Source organism: Coturnix japonica, chromosome 22 (genome assembly GCF_001577835.2).
Source record: "Coturnix japonica isolate 7356 chromosome 22, Coturnix japonica 2.1, whole genome shotgun sequence".
NCBI lineage: Eukaryota > Metazoa > Chordata > Aves > Galliformes > Phasianidae > Coturnix > Coturnix japonica.
In genome coordinates, this window is record NC_029537.1 from 2,337,209 (window position 1) to 2,354,234 (window position 17,026).

Below are 17,026 nucleotides of genomic sequence, written 5' to 3' on the forward strand. Positions count from 1 at the left end.
AGCATTTGGCCACGCCCACAAATCAATTAGCCACGCCCCCATAGCACTAGCAACGCTCGTCGTTAACCACGCCCACAAATGCATTTAGCCCCGCCCACAACGTAAGCCACGCCCACAAAGCTCATAAGCCACGCCCACAAAGCTTAGCCACGCCCACAAACGCATTTAGCCACGCCCCCTTCGTGTAGCCACGCCCCCCCCCGGTGGAATCCCTATGCAACCCTCCCTTTCTATTAGCGGCGCCACGTTTTGTGATGTGTGATTACGTCACATCCGGCGGCACACCCGGAAGCGACGCGCTGGCCGGTTGCTATGCGGCGGGGTGGCGGAACGGTTGGAGGTGAGGGGTGGGCCAGGCCGGGTTGTGAGGGTGAAAATGGGGCAGCTGAGGGTGGGGGAGATGATGCTGTGTTTGGGGAGGGGCTTCGGATACTGGGGGGAGCGGGTGTGGAGGGAGGGAGTGGGCCGGGCCTTGGGGCCTGCTCGCCGGTGGGGCTGTGGGGGGCTGCAGGCTGTGAGGCCTGTACTTGTGGGGCCTATACCTATGGGGCCTGTAGCTGTGGGGCCTATACATGTAGGGCCTGTAGCTGTGGGGCCTATACCTGTGGGGCTTATACCTATAGGGCCTATACCTGTGGGGCCTATATGTGCCTGGCCTATAACTATGGGGCCTGTACCTGTGGGGTCTATATCTGTGGGGCCTGTACCAATGGGGCTTATACCTATGAGGCCTGTACCTGTAGAGCCTGTGCCTGTAGGGTCTATACCTATGGGGTCTATACTTGTAGGGCCTGTACCTGTGGGGCTTATACCTGTGGGGCTTATACCTGTGGGGCCTGCACCTGTGGGGCCTGCACCTGTGGGGCCTGCACCTGTGGGGCCTGCACCTGTGGGGCCTGCACCTGTGGGGCCTGTACCTGTGGGGCCTGTACCTGTGGGGTCTATACCTGTGGGGTCTATATCTGCCTGGCCTATACCTATGGGGCCTGTACCTGTGAGGCCTATACCTATGGGGCCTATACCTGTGGGTCCTGTACTTCTATGGTGCCTGTACCTGCGGGGCCTGTACCCGTGGGGTCTATACCTGTGGGGTCTATACCTATGGGACCTGTACCTTTGAGGCCTATACCTGCCTGCTGCCCGCTCCAAGCACGTCTGTGTGCAGCCCTGAAACGTCCACCTCCTCCTTTATCTCCTCCTGTTATGTTTGTATCTGTTGCTGGGGGCTGTCATCTCTTCTCTTGCTCAGCTTTCAGCCCTGCTGCTGTTAGAGATGCTTCTTTGTGGCCCTGTGTGTGCTCTGGTGTGTGTAGATGTGTGGGGAGCTCAGACCTGCACTCTATGCTCTGCACATGGCTTTGCCAATGCAATACAATGGTGGGGAAGCATCTGCTTGTTCAACCTGGTGCTGCTTCTTGTAATGCTGTCTGGATTATTAATTATCTCTTACTGTTCTTGAATTCAGGAGGGGAAGAACAATGGCTTTGAGAATGGTTGTTCCTTGTCGGTTGGATGTGACTGGCTGATTCTGGAGCACCGACTGCTTCCCATCTGCTGGTCCTCCCAAAATGGGAAGGTAAGAATCCCATAGGAGCTGTCAGATAGTGATATTGTTTGAGGGCAAGGCTGAGTGTCTCAGCAGCTCATGTCTAGTTTGCAATGCAAAGGCGGAAATGTGGTCTTGATTACTTATCAGTGTGAACAGAACAGAGCTAGAACGAAGCAATTGAAGTTTGTATATTCATCCTTGTCTCATTCCAGAGTTCACCATGCTTCTTTTTGGTGATAAAGACCATCTTTAAAGCAGGTCACAGCCTCACAGAATCCTCTTTGTATTTTAGGATCGGCGTTTCTTGTTTGCTTCCCGCCTCTTGGCACTTCAGCATCTCTCCAATAGGATGTCCACGTATTTTCAACACGACTTTGCGGCAGATCGTGGTGATTGGAATCCTTGCTGCTGCTGTCTCTTTGCTTTATTACTCGCTGGTAGTCATCCGTAATAAGTATGGCCGTGCATCCAGGGACAAGAGATTTCACAGGTGAGAGATATAAAGGCTCTGATGGGAGGAAAGAAAGGTAGTTTTGATGTGAAGGATGAATTGATACAATGTGTGAATAAAATAAATGAATGGGGGGAAATGTGAGTGGGTTTCATGCTTTGTTTTTGAAGCTTTCCTTATTGGAGTTGCTTTCAGGTTATCAGTAATTCAGCTTTTATGGGCAGCACTTGAGTGACAGTGTAATACTGATAGCTCTGCTTCTTGTGATGGAAACTGTTTTGAGTCTGTTGATACCCACACATGAAGTTTGATTGCAAGGTGTTAATGCTGAGTTTGCTTCTAGGTATCTTGCTCGGGTAACAGACACTGAAGCTACAGATACAAACAACCCCAATCTGAACTATGGGATCGTTGTGGACTGTGGTAGCAGTGGCTCTCGGATCTTTGTGTATTGTTGGCCAAGACACAACGGTAACCCACACGACCTGCTGGATATAAAACAGATGAGGGACAAAAACAGAAAACCAGTGGTTATGAAAATCAAACCAGGTACTGTATTAAATGGCTTTTGAGAAGTGATTTTTCTAGATAGCTGTGTACCCAAACTTGGCCTTTTCCTTAAACCAGCACTTAAAGCATCTGGGGAAAAGACATGTAGGAGCTGTTGGTGTGGTGGTACTCCAGATTTCTTTGGGTTTTGCTCATTGTTAGAGCTTGGAATGTGACACCAATGGGCAGGAAGGAGAGATTTCTGTGTGTGCTAAGACAGTTGCTGGTTCAGTTGTCAGTTAACTCGGTTCTGTTTATTTAGTAAATAAATAATCTGCTTTCTATGAGGTTACTTGAACCTATTATTTAAATAGGTGATTATAGCAGAAATGCTGAGTTATGGCTTGAAGTGGTGATGGAACACCTGGTGGGAAGGCAGGGCCAACCCAGGGGAGCTCAGCTGCATGCAATGCAATGCACCTGGGTGACCAGAGGGGTTGGAGCAAGGATCCACCTCTTCCCAGCCTTTATTTAAGGGTTGGCAGTGGATGTGAGGGCATCTCTGGAGATCCCTGCCTACCTGAAGCCTTTCAAAGGTCAGCAGATTTTCTTCCTTTGTTTCTGTATCTGTGGCTGCTACATTTGGGCTTGTCCTCATTTGCTGCAGCCTAGGACTTGTGTCTCCCCACTATTATTACTGTCCTTTCCATCACACTGTAGCATTAAAGCGGCACACCTACTATGGATTTTTGCTTAAGACTTAATTATCCTCTAAGTATTAACTTTAGTTATTCATTGCTTATTTCCTTAGTCGAATTCCTGGCCTTGGGTTGGTTATTCCTATTGTCTAACAGGATATCCCATAGCTTGAATTGCCTCACTTTCACGTTTCTCTGTTTTGCCAGGTATCTCAGAGTTTGCTAACACACCCGAGAAGGTCAGTGATTACATTTTCCCACTTCTACACTTTGCTGCTGAACATGTGCCCCGTGCAAAGCACAAAGAGACTCCTCTTTATATTCTGTGCACTGCAGGAATGCGGATTCTACCCGAAAGGTCATTGGCTCTCTTCATTTTTGCATACAGATTAGCAAGCCTGGTGTCTCTGCCTGATTTTAACTGCTTGATCTGTTATCTTGCAGCCAGCAGAAGGCAATACTCGAAGATTTGGTCACTGATATCCCAGTGCATTTTGACTTTCTGTTTTCAGACTCGCATGCAGAAGTTATTTCAGGGAAACAGGAAGGTAGGTTTGCTTTGGAATAACGATTTTGTGCTACAAACTGGGAACTGCCTTAATTTATTTAATGCCTTCTGAAATGCTGGTTGGGTTGTGAGATATAATTCCTCAATAGCAACAGGTGGGGTGTGGAGATAATCATCTGCTGCAATCTCCTGCCTTGTCTTGACGTTTCCTAATGAGCAGTGACAATAACTCATCTGTGGTTAGCAGTGATTTGAGTCCATTTTCTGGCTTTATGAGGGGAAAGGTTGAGGATAAGACAAAGCATTTGTACATGAAGAGCTGTATAAGGGTAAAAATGGTTGTAGAGGAGCAATGTTTTGTTGTACTCAGTTTGCTGGAGGCAGAAAATAGATTTCTAGGTGCTAACGTGCCTTGCTTTGCTCTGAAATCTACACATGGAGCTGTTAATGTATTGGATCTTGACTTGGAAAAGAAGATACAGAGTAATGTGTTGGGAATGTTTAATGCTGAAGCGTTATATAAAACGTGATATGTTGTATTAATTCAGAATATTCCTGAAACATCCCATTGTTTCTTTATTTGTGTAGGAGTGTATGCATGGATTGGCATCAACTTCGTTCTTGGAAGATTTGAGCATACAGATGATGGTAAGTGGCCAGGAATGGGATTTTGGGAAGGATTAAAGCCTGTTGTTGTGCCATCACTGTTGATTTCTAGTGGAGGTGTGAGTTAATAGTGCATATGCTGGTGCTTGATTAATATGTATGTGAAAGTTTGGTGATCTGCATTGCTACCTAAAAAAGAGGTTAAACAGAAACATTCTGCCCATTCCAACTGTATTTCCCAATGGCTTTTGGTTGTTTTATCCAGAGGATGAAGCAGTTGTGGAGGTGCACATCCCAGGCAGTGAAAACAAAGAAGCTATCTTCCGTAAGAGGACAGTGGGTATTCTTGACATGGGTGGAGTGTCGACTCAGATAGCATACGAAGTCCCTAAAACTGTAAGCTTTGCCTCTTCGCAGCAGGTTATTATCTGTGCAACTTTCTTCTTTTCATCTTGGTTTATTTTAATGCATATTCCTTTTCTTTTTGTTCCCCCCTCCTCGATTTCTTTGTTTTGAGTCTTGTTCTTCATTCCATCACATCCAAGCCAAAGGCAAGAGGAGATGGCAAATATGAGTCCTCCATCAGCTAAGCATTCCATTTGTATTTCTTCATTCAAAAAGTTGATTTCAATTAGCACTAACTTTTAAGTGGGTCTGCTTTCTTTGTCTGTGTGTGTGCATACGCTTGTATAACTTTTAAATCTGTGATACCAAGAGGCTCTTTTATAGTTTAAAGCCAGAATGTTTATAGTTATTTTGCCAAGATCCTTTGTAAGATGTTTGGGTTTCTTTTTCCTTCCTAAGTTGGACTGATAGAAATTGACTTAACAGGATATGGGGATAACAGTTCAGTTTGTTGAAATATCGCCTACATCTTCATCACGGTTCATCTGTTACAGGATGCAAATCTCTTTATTAGAAGGCTTAAAGGGAATTTAACTTGCTCTAATTGCATTCCACTGAGTTCTAGAGTAGTGCCTGAAGCTTTAGGATTGGGTAACCTCCCATTAACATCACACCTGAAGTCAGAATAGTGTTAAAGCTGTGTGGTTTGCCTCTCAGTGCACTGCTGTAATGAGGTATATACGTATATTTACACTCTTCCTGTGAAATTACAGGTCTATATGTGTGTATAGCTAAACAGAAGTATAAGCATTCAGGCTGAGAACAAACTGCCCCAACCAAAGGTGAATTGGGGATGGGAGGAGTTGCAGGCAACTGATGGTGATGGTTGAGTGGCTTTATCTGAATGCAGAGCAATGCAAAGCAGATGTTCTGGTGTGAAACCTCTCTAGGTTCCTAAACAGAGAATGGGCAACAGCTGACAGTGCTGCTTAAAGTCTGACTGCTGCTTCTCATCTTTTCCCAGAAGGAAAATCACATCAGTGTCATTCATAGCAGCTCCTGGTTTGTGCATTTCCTTGAGTGCCAATGGCATCCAATGCAAAGTGCTTTGCTCTAACAAATAGAAAGCAATGTGAACTTGTGAAAAGCAAATAGATGCAACATTTACAGTTGTCAAAGGCATTTGCTGTTTCAAAGTGCTCGTCTTCAAGTTCTGGTTCATGTTGTTCTTATTTAACCTTATTGCTTGTGTTCTGACAGGAGGAAGTTGCCAAAAACTTGCTTGCAGAATTCAACCTGGGCTGTGATGCTCATCAAACTGAGCATGTGTATAGAGTCTACGTTGCAACGTTCCTTGGCTTTGGAGGGAATGCAGCACGTCAGAGATATGAGAACAGTGTGTTTTCCAGTACAGTGCTCAAAAATGGGTAAGTGGCTTTAATTGCTTGGGGATATATTTAAGTCAGGGGTTACAGAAGCTGTGTTTAGTCAAGGGATGTAGATGTAGAACTTACTTTGTACAGTGTGCCATGTGTGATGTTGGAGTTTCTTTAAATAAGGGTATCTTATTTTGATGCTTGCATACCTCAAGAACTTGGCGTTTCTGATCTTATGCTGTTGCTTTCCTTAATCAGGCTGCTGGGCAGACAGACTGGCATGACTTCAGATTCCCCATACCTCGATCCCTGCCTGCCTGTAGATGCTCAGGATGAGATCCATCAGAATGGACAGATAATGTATTTAAGGGGAACAGGAGACTTCAATCTGTGCCGTGAGCTTATCCAGCCCTTCATGAATAAGACCAATGAAACTCAGACCTCCCTTAATGGTGTCTACCAGCCTGCTGTGCACTTTCAGAACAGTGAATTCTATGGTTTCTCCGAGTTCTATTACAGCACTGAGGACGTGTTGCGCATGGGAGGGGATTACAATGCTGCTAAATTTATCAAAGCTGCAAAGGTAAAAGTGTTCTCCAGGGGAAGCTCTCTTTGTAGTTTGAAACAGCTGCTCTACAAAAGCACTTTATGCTGAAAATCTTGCAGCAGAACTCTTCAAGGATCCCAATCTTTTTGTCCTGTAGTAACCTATCATCTCTTTTCCTCACTGGGTGTTCTTTTAAGATTCTGCTTTAAACCGTAGTAATAAAATACACTGTAAAGGAAATAGGATGCAGAAAAGGATTGATATTGGAGAGTTCCACACCTTGAGTATCTCTTAGAATGAATTTATTAGGATTATAATGACCTGCTTTGGCAGAGCTATAAGAATAGATTTCATCTTCAGACGTACAACTAAAGAACGTAATTAAGATCATTGGTTTAATTATGAATACCAAGTAAAGATCAAAATGTCTGCACACAGAATGCAGTGAAATGTGTGGTCAGACTTAGTAGCAGTGCAATGGATGCTGTTTGCAGCTTTGTTATTTACAGAGCATCTCACCTCATGGTGTTTCTTCAATGCAGAAGTGTGTTAAAGTCTTTTTTTCCTTGTCTTTTCTTCAAGGATTATTGTGCCACTAAGTGGTCTGTCCTACGGGAACGTTTTGACCGTGGTCTTTATGCATCACATGCTGATCTCCACAGACTGAAGTAAGTATTTGTGTTTGTAGAGCAAATCTATTCATGCAGAGTTGCCAGGAGAGAGGTCACATCCAAATGGTCCATTTAGTGAAATCATTAGAAGTGTGAATATAACCTTAAATATTGCATCAGCCATAAGAGTTACTGCTATTCTTATGTCTGAACGTGCTCCTCAGCCCTTTTGGACTCTGAGGAATTGAATGCCTGATGATATGCCTTTTTTTCTTTATAGGTACCAGTGTTTCAAGTCTGCCTGGGTATACGAAGTATTTCACAGTGGCTTCTCTTTTCCTGCAAGCTACAGCAATTTGAAAACAGCTCTGCAGGTGTATGACAAGGAGGTGCAATGGACACTGGGAGCCATTCTGTACCGAACACGGTTTTTACCTTTAAGGTTGGTTTACCTTTAAGGTTGGTTTACCTTTAAGGCTGCTTTTCTGCAACATCTGGGCAGTTTTGGGGTGGAAATGAGGGGTTTTTCTCCAGTTAGAGGGAGGCAAGGTGCTGCTTCCAGCACACATGCACAGCCTAAGGATGTGTTTGAAGTAGCTTGGCTAGTAGTATCTTGATAAAGCCCATCTTACTATAATGGGCTCTGTTTGCTTTGGTATGGAAGCAAGGCTTGATTTGTGACTTATGTTATCTCCTTGCTTTCTTGCAGAGACATCCAGCAAGAAAACTTCCGTGGAAGTCACTCCCACTGGAGGAGCTTCTCCTTTGTTTACAATCACTACTTGTTTTTTGTCTGTTTTCTGATTGTGCTGCTCTCCATCCTGCTTTACCTGCTGAGGCTCAGGCGGATCCACAGGCGAATGCTATGGAACAGCTCATCTCCTTCCCTCTGGATGGAGGAGGGCCTCCCACCACAGAAGATCTCTGCAGCCTTATGAGAGGCTGTGATGGAGAGCGACTCTTGGACTTCCTACACAAAAAGCCATTTTTGCCTCAGGGTTTTCTCTTTTTCTTTTCTCCCTTTGAGTCATTGAGGAAGCAGATTGCCCGCAGTGTGGGATTCAGGCTTGGTTATGGAAATACAGGGAAGTGAATTCGGTTTGTTTTAGTCTCATGAAATAATATCTGCCAAAAATTCCTTATTTTTTTAATTAATGCACTTTGGTGTGTAATGGGGCGAGGAAAGCCTGTCAGTAAGCATGTAGCAGCAGCTTAAGCTACGTATGGTAAAAGAGAGAGTGTGAATTCTCATCCTGTGGGTGAGACTGTGAAATTCTGTTAGTTGGGATGAATGAGTTTTATTTGCTTTTCCAGATTCCAGGACTCGTATTGCTGGGTTTCTCAATGCTGAGTCTCCTCAGTCAATGGAAAGGAAGTGCAGGGTTTTCAAAAGCAACAAGAAAACAATCTCTTAGATCAGCTTTTCCAATGTTATATTCTATAATAAGTACTGTGATGGAGTAGGAAAAACCTCTTGCACTCAATGCTGTGCTTCCATAAGCTGCTCTACAGCTGTTTTATATACGGTGGTCTCCCCTTTTATCTTGGAAGCTGTATCTGCATAGTGGCACAGGTCACCACTTTTTAATCCTTTCTTTCTCTTTTGTAGTCATCCAGAGACTGCCCTGAAACTCCAGTATGATGGAAAGAACTGGAACATGCCTAAGCTTTCGTTTCTGCTAGATTAGACCTGCACAATGTCTCTTATTTTGGTTTTTAAGTCCTCTGAATTGTTAATTTATATTTTATTTAAAGCTGTTAATTTTACTTGAAAGTAAATTTGTCCATGATTAAAAGTGGGATTTATACGACCTCTTGGTGTGTGGGTATTTTATTCAGTGTAAATCACTTCTGTCCTCACCAGCTGGTAATATTTGTCTTCTCTTTTAGCAGGTGCAGAAGGACAAGATGCTGTATTCAATGCTGGGGATGTTGATTCCATTTTGTTACCCTTTAAGGTGCAGTTTCTTCCTCTAAGCCTCTTAATGCTTTGAGTTGTGTTATCATTTCCTTTTGGTGCCTGCAGAAACTATAGGTTGGAACTGCACCTCTCACTTCTGACATCTGGAACTGTGTTATAAACTCTTTGGCACTCGTAGGCTGATAATTCTTATCAGTAAATTGACACTGCTGCTTGTTACGGGGCCTGTGCTTCCTGTTTCTGAGATGCCTCCAACTGAGCACAGAGCTTCTAATTGCACGCTCAGATAATGCAGCCCCCATTTGGACAAGGGTCAGCGTTAAAGGGTTAATGTTGAAGTGGAGAGGAAGTATCAGAGTGTGATATGGTGATATCCAGGCAGGTGTGGGGGGTGCTTTTAATTGTTTGCTGGGCTTTAAGCCCTGTAACACAAGGGAGGAGGTGCAGATTGACCAAAACCACTTTATTTTGCAGCTCCAAACTACTTGGGGAGGATTCCTCCTTTTTTTTTTCCTATCCTGCTCCTGGCCAAGCTTGCTCCAAAGAGACTACATTAAACAACAAGCACGAGAGGAAACATGATTCCTTTAAGAGCCTTTAGAAATGCCTGTTTTCACTCAATACCTTTTCATAGGCTCAAGTTTCCATACCACAACGGTCGTGTTTATCTGTTTGTGTCTGTTTCTGCATTAACATGCTTTGTTTTCTTTCTCCTGCTTCTCCCATTCACCTCGTCCTTTCTCCAGGTGCATTTAGGGCTGGTAAGAATGCAGAGAAGTACAAGGGGTGCTGCTCTTTGACCTTCCCCAGTGACCTGGAATGGGCAGGAGCATGATGCTGCAGGTTTGGGCTTTGCAGCCTTTTAAATGCATCTCTCATCATCTTGTTGCTGTGTGTTTTTTCATGTATGGAATATGTCCAAACAGGGCCAAAGGTGGCCCCTAATGGAAGAAGTGTTTTGGATACAAAAGCATGTCCGTGAAAGAGAGATGGAGAGCCTGGGGTGAGGAGGAGAAGAAGCCTGCAGCTCCTCCAATGTGGAAACAAAAGGGTTTTCTGCACCTCTGCAGCACTTTGCAAAGGGGACATTCAACAGCAGTGACTTGATCACGGGCACCTTGTTCTTCTCCCATTGTTTCTGCCATTGTTGCTACCAAATAACGCATGAAGCTCATTGAAAGCTCAAAATGAGCCTCGTGAGGGCTTTGCTGTGTCCCTTTCCCTGTGCATTAGCTTCTATGTGTGTAGCATTCAGGGGACTGGGTCCTTAAAGCTGTTTTTTAGGTCACTCTCTCTTTTAAGAATGGGAGGATGATAATGACTTTCTAGCCTGAGTTTGAAGATCTTTAGAATGCTTTTTAAGGATGAGGAGGGAGCTGCTGCATTTACACAGGGGTAGTGGAGACCAGTATATCACATTCTTGAGCATCTTTGCCGTTTTTGCTCTCTTAACAGCCTCATTCTATTCATTTCAGTTCCTCTTCCCTCCTCGTTTTCTTCTAGGTGTAACATTCTCAGCCACAACTAAATGAATCCTTCAGCAGGAGGATGGCAGAGGAGCTCAGGGCTCCTTGGGGCCAGCAGACCCTTCTCTGGTCCTTGATCTCCATGCACAGAAGTGCATGCTTTGCTGTTAGAAGGGGGACTCTTGCCATCTAGTGGGAAGGGGTGGTAAGCTCGAGGACCTCTGCCATCCCTCAGGGTAAGATGACATCTCACCTTGCTGTGTTTATGCTTTGGAAGTTGTTTTCTGCACGTGGGGGATCAGCTCTTGCTGCTTTCCCACCACTCTGTCAATGCTTTGATTCAGCTTCTCATGCTTGTTTTATGTTCTTATAGTGGCAGAACTCTACGCTCTCCTCTACTCATCTCCTCCTGGATGGCTGAGCAGCACAGAGTCATCAAGAACCTACAACGTGCAGGGAAGGATTTTGCTTGGGGGAAAGCTGGATTTCAGCAGCTGAATCCTTGAATCAGCGCTCAAAAGCGATTAGGATCAATTAGGAGAATGAAAAGTGCTTGTAAAGTGCCTTGTGCTTGGGTCTTCCTTGGCCTTGGAAAACCAGTACCTTGCATTCCAGTTGGGAACTGCAGAATTAATTGATCTTTCTTCCCAACCTTCCTTGAAAGGCAAAGGATAGAAATACGATGTGATGCTCTGTTGTTCCAACTATATGGCAACAGCAGCTGTCATGTAAGCATTGAGCCATAGCTTCATTTCTGAGCTCCTCTGCTTGCTGCACGAATATAATTGTTGTGTTTTGTGGGGCCATCATAGGAAGTCCAGTAGGGGTTAAATATTACATAGAATTCACTGGTTTTTTCCTCACTGTGAGCTGCAAAGTCTTTCCTCTACAGTTGCTGGTGTTTATTACCCATCTAGTGAGTGCAAAAGCAAAGCTTTGCCTCTATGATTACACATGGCAGCAATATTCCAGTAGGGCCAGTGGGTGTGAGAGCTGCCACGTGTCGTTAACACCTTGCAAGGTACCAGATATCGCTCTGTATGTTTAGGAGGTTGAGTTGACCTGAGTGAGATTTGGACCAATGGCTCCAGAGAGTCTACAGGGTAAAAGCATGAGGCTTGTGGAGGTAATGAGCCTTCCCTTGTAAAAAGAACTAACGATTAGAGGAGATTATAGAACCTAATAGCGCATACCTAATTTTTTTGGAAGCACAGACCATGACTGTGACTACTTGGTCAAATTCAACCTTGATTTGTCCTTATGGCAAGCTGTGCAATGCAAGCAGATACAGAAGGAAAGGCTGAGGATGTGGCCCTGAAATTCATTGTGTTTGGGTAGGAAGAGGTTCTTCACTTGAAAAGAGCCAGGATTTGGAGTTGCTGATCCTTGCATGTCCCTTCCAACCTGGAAAAGTTTAAGTGTGGTTTCCTTCATCTCCTGTTTATGTGATCAGATGATGCAAACCCAGCCTAAGCAGCATTTACCCCTGTAGACTGTGATTTGAAAGGCTTCCTATTTTATTTGTTAGCTCTGTGCTGGGTGCTCTCCTTCTAGTCTTAACCTTCTACAGAATGAAGGGGGCAGCAGATTTCCCTGAATCCAGCTCAAGAGCTTTGCTGAATTCCTGCCCAATGCTTCCCTTTATGCAACCCACAAGCGCTTCCATCAGCTGGAAGCTTGCATGGCATTTTCTGCTCGTATCCTTACCCGACCCGGGCATCCAGAGAGCATTCCTCCTGCAGGCTGTCATGTTTCTCCATACCCCAATCAGCAGACGTTCACACATTCCTTCCTCTGGCCCAATTGCTTTCAGCTTCCTGCTGGTCTGAAGCAGTTCTGTTTGGTGCTGCTTCTGCTATGAAGCATTTTGCTCCTGGTGTCTTTGGGTTTTGACCCATCAGCTGGTGCTCTAATGGCAATTTGCATCATTTTTGCTACAGGGAAATCAAGGCGCCGTGGGTCACTCCCATTGACAGCTGCTGTTGGCTTCCTTGGGAAGTAGAGCAAAGCTCTGAGTGGTTTCCTACCGTGATGTCTTGATATTCTCCATGAGTTGTACCTAGAAATCAATTATCCTCTTTATAGTCATAGAATTATAGGAGAACTGCACCAGACCATTGGGGATCATCAAGTCCAACCCCATAATATTTATTTAACAGTGTGATTGACATTGGAGGGCTGCCCTGCCAGCTCATGGGGACGTGGTTGGCATCTCCTTGCCCGTGTTGTGGTGGTTTTCATCTCAGATTCTGCCTTGCCAGTAAGTAATGGGACCATTTGTCTATTGGGTTGAGTCTTTGAGGTCCCTCCTGATCCAAGCCATGCTATGATTCTCAGTTATGGACCAATCCATTCAACTAAGAGTTGACAAAATAGGGAGCAGGAAGGATTCTTCTGGTTGAGTTTCTCCAGTGTTGTTGGTTTAATCCATGATGCCTATGCTTAAATTCCATATTGCTGCAATTCACTTCCAGTCCAGCTTCCAGGACTTGGTCTCAGTGACCCTTATGGGTTCCTTCCAACTGGGGATAACCTATGATTCTTTTCTTTTCTCAGCACATTTCAGGTTCCTCCAATGCTGGTGCCCATCCTTTTCCAATACATGGTGGCATCATAGATTGGAGAGCCCTGCACATCAGTGCCTGAGCAGCTGGGAGCGATGGCTAATGCAGATTAGGGTGAGAAATGGGGCTATGATCTGAGCAGGAGGGGTAGATGGTGATTAAAAGCAATGGGGAAACCTGGGAGAAGGGGTAAGTCTGATGGCAGATGTGTCCTTGTAGAGTTTGGTGTTAAATCATTGGAAACATACCCAGAGATGGAGATAAAGCACTAAAAATGGTACTCTAGAAAGTCCTTTAAAAATGTTATATTTCATCTATGGATGCACTGAACTGAATGGGGACGTTCCTCCTCAAGTTAGCTTTTGTGAATACCTTTGTGCCTATCAACTTTCTGCTGACTTGTTTGGAAATCCCATTAAACACCCAGGTTCAAATATACGTGGCCGAAGCTGAGGAAGAAAATACGTTTCCATTTGTTGGGAAACGCTGACGTTTCAGAACTCACTTGGGTCAGAAAACATCATTTCAAGGTGTTCTCTATGGAATGGATTTGCAAAGCTCTGCTTTTCTTGTTGTTTTTACAATTGGAAGAATGCTTGATTTTGCTTATGAATGGAGAATCGCCTTTAGTATCAGGATGCTGAGGGGTTTGGGGTAACTCTTGGCACGGATCTGGCTGGTTGTAAAGGATGTGCTATTCGGATTCCTATCCCACCTCCTTCCCTGCAGTCCTGCCTGGATTTCCCCCCCCCTGTTTCCCTCCTGTTTGCAAAGCTTGTGCTCAGATTACAGGACAACCCATGATATCACCCGCTATGAGCCGAGGCTGAAGGGGTTGGGTCTTGGGAGGGGTTTGCTTGGTGAACTCCAGTGAAATTTGGCAGGAAGGAGCAGCTCCTTGCAGCGTATTCCTCTGGCTGCGGGATATTTCCCAGCACGGAGGGGGACCACTCGGACAGCTCAACCCTAAAAGGAGAACTTCAACACCGAGGTCACCCCCAGCACAACCTACCACTAACCCCAAGGTAACGCAGTGCTCTCACCCGTCCTCTCTGGGGAGGAAGGAGCTGATGAGTTAAACCTTTCCTAACCCTCCCGTGCTGAAAGTTCGACTTCTCCTCTTCTCTTTCCTCTTTGTTTTCCTTCTCTCCCATCACTGTGGTGCAGCGTTTTGCCTTAACGAGCTGGCAATAAGGCATATGATTCCACTCGTTCCTCTCTCCTTGATTAGGGAGGGATGACACAGGGCGCAGCAGCGTCACTGTGCAAAGATGTTGTGAGCAAGTTATTCTCCCCTTTGCTTGCACGCAGGAGAGCAAAAAAAAGACATGTTGCAGGCTGCCTGCAAGTTGAGGCAGCGCGTATTCTCTGAGGTTATTACAATCTGCTTGATTTAAAGCAGAAAGCTGCAGTGCATGCCATGGGCGCCGTGTAAACGTTGCCAGCTACAAGCAGTTTGAATTCTCCCCTTTGAATGCTGTGCTTTCAGTGGAAAAAGCATCTTTGGTGCAGATGTTTCCCATTGGCACAAGGCGCAGAACGGATAGATCCGTAGATAAGAAACTTTGCTGTGGTCATGCTTGGGATCTACAGCCGTTTGCAAAGCTGCCTACTGGCGGTTTCCATTAGTTAGGTTGTTTTATCACCAGGTTTCAAGGTCTGCAGTGATATCCACCTGGAAAGCTGAAGCAGAGAAACTTGGGGCTGTTTCTGGAATGATTCTGCCTTCTTTTAGGTGAATTGTTGTCCTTTAGATTAGGAAGATGTTATTGTGGGAGGGGGAGAGAGGTTTAAAACCCAGTATAAGGCAGCACGTTGTGCAGGAAGACCCCACTTTATCTGCCTGGGAACAATAGTAGGAAACCTGGTTAGCATCTCTAATCGGCTCATGACTGTGGCATTGAGCTGCTTTCAGGCTGGTACTGAACAAGGACTGCAAATAATCTGCTGTAGGGGTTGCTGCTTGCTGGTTTCTGCATTGAACCACCCGCAGGGGTTGAATTTCTTGGGTTGGAAGCAGAGTGCAGTTAGAAGACATGAAATGAAGCATTGGATGAGCTGCTGTAATGCAGAGGGAAACCTCATATTTGCCTTTGTGTAAGGATTGAAGGGGTGGTGGTACAGTGGAGGACAATGTCTTGGTCTGGTCTCTTCTAATAGAGCAGGGATGTATTCTACTTCCAGTTCTGTCCTTTTGTAAGTGAAGCAGGGACCTCCAAGTGCTCACTGATGTTCAATAGGTTGACCCCAAACATCACTGACTTTACCCTCCTGTACTACTAATTCCTTCTCTAACCTTTCATCCTTTCTCCTCCTGATCTGTTTCCTAATGCCATTGGTGCTGCTTAGAAGCACAAAGTGATGTCAGTGATGGCAGCTTCAGTGGGTGGACCCATTAAACCCTTGGCATCCCCAAGGAGGCCACCCCATCTTCACAGGGTACATCAGTATCTCTATATGTTGTTCTGCTTTGCTTTAGGGTGAATTACAGTGAAGTCAACCTGAATGATGGTTGAGGGTCCCTAGGAGTTAAAAGTGTCCACTGTTAACTCCTGAAAGATGATTTTCTGGCCATCCCAGTCAATCTGTCCCTTGGAATAAAGGGATAATACATCTCAGGTCTTATCAAAGTGAGTGGTGACGTTTCCATTCACTTTAATGGGACTGGAGAGGCCAATGTGAGTTACCCATTGGCTGGATGACTGCTTCCCCAATGGGAGATCCCATTACCGCCCTATCACCGTGCTTGCAATGGGGTGTGTGACTGGAGAATGATGTATGGAATTGGAAATGCAGTGAGCAGTATTTCAGATGGCCGGATATCAGCGTGCAGTGCTCCTGGCCATGTCTCAGAGCTGTGCTCAGGGTGTAATCGTCCTTTCTTTCCAATGGATGCTCCATGTCATATGAATCAGAGCATTGCTGGCTCTGCAGTCCCAAATCAACCACTCGAGACTTCCCTTTTGTTGCTGGATCAGGAGGGAAGAGGGGAAGCTGGACCTGTCAGAGCTGGTCTATTGTTCTGTTGATTCGGTGAGATGAAAAAGGGATTCTAGCTGCTCGGATGGGCTTTGATGTGTGGAGATGAACGGCCTATTAGTGTCACCTGGTGAATTCTCAAAGCAAAAGCTCAATGTGAGTTTGAAATGAGATTGCTGCACGCTTCTGTGTGTGTCCATCAGTTCAAGACCTCAGACCAGAGCCTTGCAAAGGGCTGAGTCAGCAGCTTGCAGGAGCGTGCCCTGAAGCCTTAAATTACAACTTAAGGAGTCTCCATCACGATGTCATGGCCTGATGTACAGGAGCCAGGAGACCCGGAGTATTTTCCTGGCTTCTTTATTCAATAAGTTATTAATGCTCAGTCTTGGATTCTTCTGAATGGGGAAACCAAGTGAGATACTTCTAGGATTATGTCATTAACGAGTCTGGAGGGCTGGTAGAGGATGTGAGGGGAGGGATGAACCCTAAAGCAAAGGAAATAGCCAGCACAAAGCAGACATCCTGCAAACCCAACCCTGGGTTTGTTCTTAGGGAGCTCAGCGTGTGCAGCTCTCTGGTATTTCAGTAGGATTCTGCTCTTTCTGACATCATGGCTTCAGCCCTTCAATGAACAAGAGCTCTGGGTTTGCAAGGTGTGAGAGTGCTGGGGCGATGCAAGCACTGGGGAAGATTTGTCACTTAATGTTTGAATGTGCAGCTATTTAGGATGGTAACATGACCTGAAGGGAAGCAGGCTGTGGTTGCTAGTACACACTGTAGTGTTGTCTCCTGGACTGTGTGTGCAAATGCTGTTGTTCTGGTCTTAGGGAGAATTCCTCTGAGATGCACAGATTCAGTGGGATTAGAAGGCAGATTTCAGGCTGGTTTTTCTGGGCTCTGCCTCAAAAGATCCAAA

The 17,026-nt window shown here is 45.3% G+C and overlaps 2 protein-coding genes across 7 annotated transcripts in view; both read left to right on the forward strand.

Moving 5' to 3' along the window:
• Nucleotides 1-212: 212 nt before the first annotated feature.
• ENTPD4 (ectonucleoside triphosphate diphosphohydrolase 4) lies at nucleotides 213-8,991 on the forward strand. Of its 2 annotated transcripts, none has more exons than XM_015882909.2 (13): nucleotides 213-340; nucleotides 1,466-1,576; nucleotides 1,842-2,039; nucleotides 2,344-2,549; nucleotides 3,395-3,545; nucleotides 3,632-3,735; nucleotides 4,284-4,343; nucleotides 4,567-4,721; nucleotides 5,907-6,073; nucleotides 6,281-6,605; nucleotides 7,152-7,237; nucleotides 7,461-7,622; nucleotides 7,890-8,991. In XM_015882909.2, exons 2-13 carry the CDS (start codon nucleotides 1,569-1,571, stop codon nucleotides 8,116-8,118), a joined length of 1,851 nt encoding a protein of 616 aa, XP_015738395.1. In that variant the 5' UTR covers nucleotides 213-340; nucleotides 1,466-1,568; the 3' UTR covers nucleotides 8,119-8,991. The 2 variants fall into 2 exon arrangements, with proteins under 2 accessions (XP_015738395.1, XP_015738396.1); XM_015882910.2 differs by having other exon boundaries at nucleotides 4,567-4,697.
• Nucleotides 8,992-9,118: 127 nt separating this feature from the next.
• The window catches only part of LOXL2 (lysyl oxidase like 2), a 39,319-nt gene continuing 31,411 nt past the window's right edge, over nucleotides 9,119-17,026 (forward strand). For 2 of the 5 annotated variants that reach the window (XR_001559310.2, XM_015882904.2), the window contains exon 1: nucleotides 13,351-14,156. The gene's annotated coding sequence lies outside the window, so the exon portion shown is untranslated. Of the gene's footprint in view, nucleotides 10,804-10,855; nucleotides 13,246-13,350; nucleotides 14,157-17,026 lie in introns of those variants that run through there. The other 3 variants (XM_015882907.2, XM_015882906.2, XM_015882905.2) reach the window with 3 other exon arrangements.

Bases quoted from the DNA above. Each gene is read 5' to 3' on its own strand.
- ENTPD4 (XM_015882909.2), top strand. The intron at 7,238-7,460 runs GTAAGTATTTGT...TTTTCTTTATAG, and splicing joins GCTGATCTCCACAGACTGAA to GTACCAGTGTTTCAAGTCTG. The intron at 7,623-7,889 runs GTTGGTTTACCT...GCTTTCTTGCAG, and splicing joins ACACGGTTTTTACCTTTAAG to AGACATCCAGCAAGAAAACT.